The sequence below is a fragment of the Nicotiana attenuata genome, unplaced genomic scaffold (genome assembly GCF_001879085.1).
Source record: "Nicotiana attenuata strain UT unplaced genomic scaffold, NIATTr2, whole genome shotgun sequence".
Taxonomy (NCBI): domain Eukaryota; kingdom Viridiplantae; phylum Streptophyta; class Magnoliopsida; order Solanales; family Solanaceae; genus Nicotiana; species Nicotiana attenuata.
Window position 1 is genome coordinate 57,553 of NW_017672272.1, and position 4,006 is coordinate 61,558.

Below are 4,006 nucleotides of genomic sequence, written 5' to 3' on the forward strand. Positions count from 1 at the left end.
TGGAACTTGAGGAATCCTCACCCGAGCTTTCTCTCGGAACCTCGGGCTCACCCAAACCGGTGACGTCTTCTATCCCGGCAAATAAACCACAGAAGAGATCCTCCTCTCCGTGAGATCCTTCCCCACAATCAGTTTCCACGGCTTGAGCATCACGTATTAAAGAATCGGAGGCTGAAGGAAATAAGGGGGAATCCCCACTCTCTATTGGCCCCCCGAGGATCTTTTGAAGCACTGCCGCCATCTTGGGGAGTCTCGAGCTCGTTCTCTACGCCGGCATCCATTGACTCTTTATTGGCCTCTTTTCCCTGAGGCATAACGCCTTCGATTCCTTTCGGCTCGGGGACTTGGGCAGAGTCTCCTCCTCGACCTCATCGGGCCTAGACCGGTCAGCATCGATTTCCACTGGTTCCGAAGCTTTCCGAGCCTCGTGCTAGCTCGTGTACGGGCTATCAGCCCTGAATCATCATCCTTTTCTTCTTCCTGTTCACCCTCTTCGGGATCATCTCGAAGCCAGAGGACCGAGTCCATTGTCAAAGCGATGACATTCCCCCTACGGGTCCGCCTCTTTCTAGGCTTTTGCTCGTCCAACGTCGTGGACCTCGAAGCCTCTCTCCTTTTCCGCTATTTCTTCTGTTTCTGAGCAAACGATTGGGGAAGGTTTTCTTCATCACCTGATGGGGCCCTCATTGGCATGTCCTTCCAAAGGCCTGCGAAAGAGTCGGAGTTATCAGATTATAGGAAAACTTACCGTGGTTTCGAGCTTCCCATCGACCTCTCAACAATTCGCGCCATGCGCGCTCAGCGTGTGTCGATGTCGACACCAGGCTCCTGACCTAGTTCTCTTGATGGGGAATCGCACCCGGCATCCAGGCAACGGCTGCACCAATAAAATGCCAGTAAGAAAGGATGAAAAAGCGGAGATAATAAACAGAGGATAAAAGGTGGAGTTATACTCACATTTCATATTCCATTTCTCTGGAAATGACATGCTTTCAGCCGGGATCAGGTCCGAGGTCTTTACTCGGACAAACCGGCCCATCCATTCCCGGTCCTTGTCCTCATCTATGCTCAAGAAATTTGCCTTTGAAGACCGACGTTGAAGCTTTGTTAGCCCTCCTAGATAAAGATGGTGGCTATACAGGCGAATGAGATGGTCGAGGGTGAAGGCAATCCCCTCGACTTTGCTCACAAATAATCGAAGCAATATCACTATCCTCTAAAAAGAAGGATGAATCTGGCCGAGGGTGACCTCGTATTTATTGTAGAAGTTCAAGATTATTGGATCTAGAGGACCCAATGTGAGAGGGTAGGTGTAAACACTCAGAAACCCCTCCACATACGTAGTGATTGACTCTTCAGGCAAGGGCACCACCACGTGCTTGTCTACCCAGTTGCAATCCTTTTTGACTTGGTTTAAAAGGCCACTGGTGATTGTGCACATGTACCTCGACATTGGCTCACATCGGCCCGGAACCGAGGGGGTCTTTTTGACTTTGAAGTCGGAGTCAAGGACGCAAGGTGGAGGAAAAAATTCTTCAGGGCGCGGCTCCGCCGCTGGTTGTTCGCCGACCGGCTTAGACGAGGAAGTTTTTTCCTTCTGTGGAACATTTTTAGATGTTTTCGCCATGTGGTTGAGATTAAAGAAGGAAGACGGTGATAGTATTTGGTGCTTTAGAAAGAAGTTATCAATGAAACTTGAAGATTTGCAGATGAACTTGAAGAATGCAAAGGGTTTTTGAAGATTAGCACAAGAGAGCTTCAAAGTAATGTTTGAAAAGTGGAAAAAGGGCATACTTATGGGTTTCACGGGCGACGGTTCGAAATGACTAGTGGCCGACCATCAACTGACACACATTAATGACCTGGGGAACTGCATTGATGGGACGTTTCGGTCATCTCGGGCACTTACGTCACGGTGATGACGTCATGATAAATCGGGGTAAAGTTCAAAAACTCAAGTCATTTCTTGTCATTGCACTCCAAAAAATGAGGGGACTATGCCCGCATGATTTTGCTAATTGACCGAGACCGGGGATGGATCGAGGACCGGCCCCGTAGCACATCAGACTGGGAAACGAGGATAAGGCGCCAAGTTTGGGATTCGGAGAACCTGTCGAGGTCGAGACCGGTGCAGATCGAGAAGGATAGACATCGAGCAAAATCGAAGATAACATAATAACGAAAGGGCGAGATATCCGTGATTGGCCGAGGATCGGGGCGAAAATCTCGGAATGGATCAAATCAAAAGTGGTTATTTAGCCCATCTTGGGATTTACTTTCGTAATTAGAATTGTACCATAAATAGGATTCCTCTATTATGTAAAGAGGGTCCTATCATTTTGTAACCATCTTACATTCACGCATATAAAAGCAATACAATACTCTTTTCTCTTATATTCTCTTGTTCATCAGTTGGTTTCATAACTCTACTCTTACCCACTCAGTTCGAGGGCGACCCAGCTCGAGGGCTGAATTGCATTTCAATACTGGTTTGGTTTACTTTGTTGTTTATTTCTGCTATTAATCATTGTATTTATCAATTGGTGCTAGTGAAATCACATATCCTTAAAACTACTTATAACTTTAATTGTTATCCGATTATAAGGGTCAACAACCACACAGTCAATAAGAAATAATACGAGAATAACTAATCTCAACATAACTAATACCAACAACTTGTCCTCAAACAACCTCTGAGTTGATCATTAATTGCTGGGATTAGCTCAAATTAACATAACTACAAGCAGAAAGTTGCGACTTGAGCTTTTGAAAAGTAGTAATTCGTGAAAAAAAATATGAATAGAACTTGACAATTAGAAGACAAATCCAAGAAAGAAAGAAAAAAACTGATCAAATATGATAATGCTTCCCAATTATGACTACAATTACATTATTTTCTTCATCACTTTTCACTACTTTCTTAGGAGTAGTACAAAAGAGTCACACCCCATTACATGATTTATTACAATTATTGTTAAGCTAATATAAGCCATTAGAGCTCCTCTTTCTTCTTTTGGCCTCAATGGCGACAACTTTAGGACCTTTAACTTTAAAACCCGAATAAAAATTCAAGGATGGACAAAAACTCCGCTGTCGAACAAAACCGTCATGAGTTGTTCGGCATGAGCATTAATCTTGGCCAGAAAATCTTCACAGCGGGAAAATAGTAAAGAGAAGATGGTGTTTTCACGTTGTTGCTTAGGAGTATCATCTGTAATTTGCCTTCTGCAAAGTGGGCACGTCCAATTAGACTGTAGCCAAGCGTCGACGCATTCCAAGTGAAAAACATGGTCGCATTTCGGCAGTTTCCGGCACATGTCGCCGCCGCTCACGTCGTTGAGGCACACCGCACAGGAACTACCTCCATCGTAGTTAGCCTCTACGGAGAACGGCGGCGGTAGGTGATTATCAGGGCGGAACCACCGGAATTTGATAGTGCAAATCAAGAATAGGGTGGTGGCGGCGGCTGTGACTGTCGCTAATGGCTCAAAACGAAAATCCATGCCCTTATTCTGTAATCGTGCTCTCTGTGTGTGTGTTTCCGGAGCACGTTATTGCCGACACTACAATACTCTCTCTATAATGGGAGTACGTTGACATTTAATACACATAAAGGTTCCAAGTACGGCTTTCAAATTGCAGATGAAATTAAATGGATGGATATGGTTGCCCATAAAATACTACTCCCTCACGTGAGTAAGGAAACTTCTTAATTTTGACTATATATTTAGACATAAAAAATTTAAGTTATTTGAAATAAAATTTACATATTTATTTGACTTTCAAAATTCAAACTCTCCATTTAAATCAGGATGGAGTACTTATTAAGATTTGTTTTCATTGGGGAAATAGATGAATATGACATATAAAAGATGTATCCCTATTTGTTTTTTTCCCCCACTTATATCCCATTTACAAAACATGGTTACATTCTCGTCCATTCTTTCGTCCCTTCATTCGAATCCAAATGTCCCTCACAATATCGGTCCCCTGTGCCCCCCTCCCC

At 44.1% G+C, this 4,006-nt stretch overlaps 1 protein-coding gene across 1 annotated transcript; it reads right to left on the reverse strand.

The window, feature by feature from the left end:
* Positions 1-2,830: 2,830 nt before the first annotated feature.
* LOC109212546 (E3 ubiquitin-protein ligase ATL6-like) lies at positions 2,831-3,681 on the reverse strand. The gene has a single exon (XM_019376196.1). It carries the CDS (start codon positions 3,501-3,503, stop codon positions 3,069-3,071), a length of 435 nt encoding a protein of 144 aa, XP_019231741.1. The 5' UTR covers positions 3,504-3,681; the 3' UTR covers positions 2,831-3,068.
* Between the last annotated feature and the right edge of the window lie 325 nt (positions 3,682-4,006).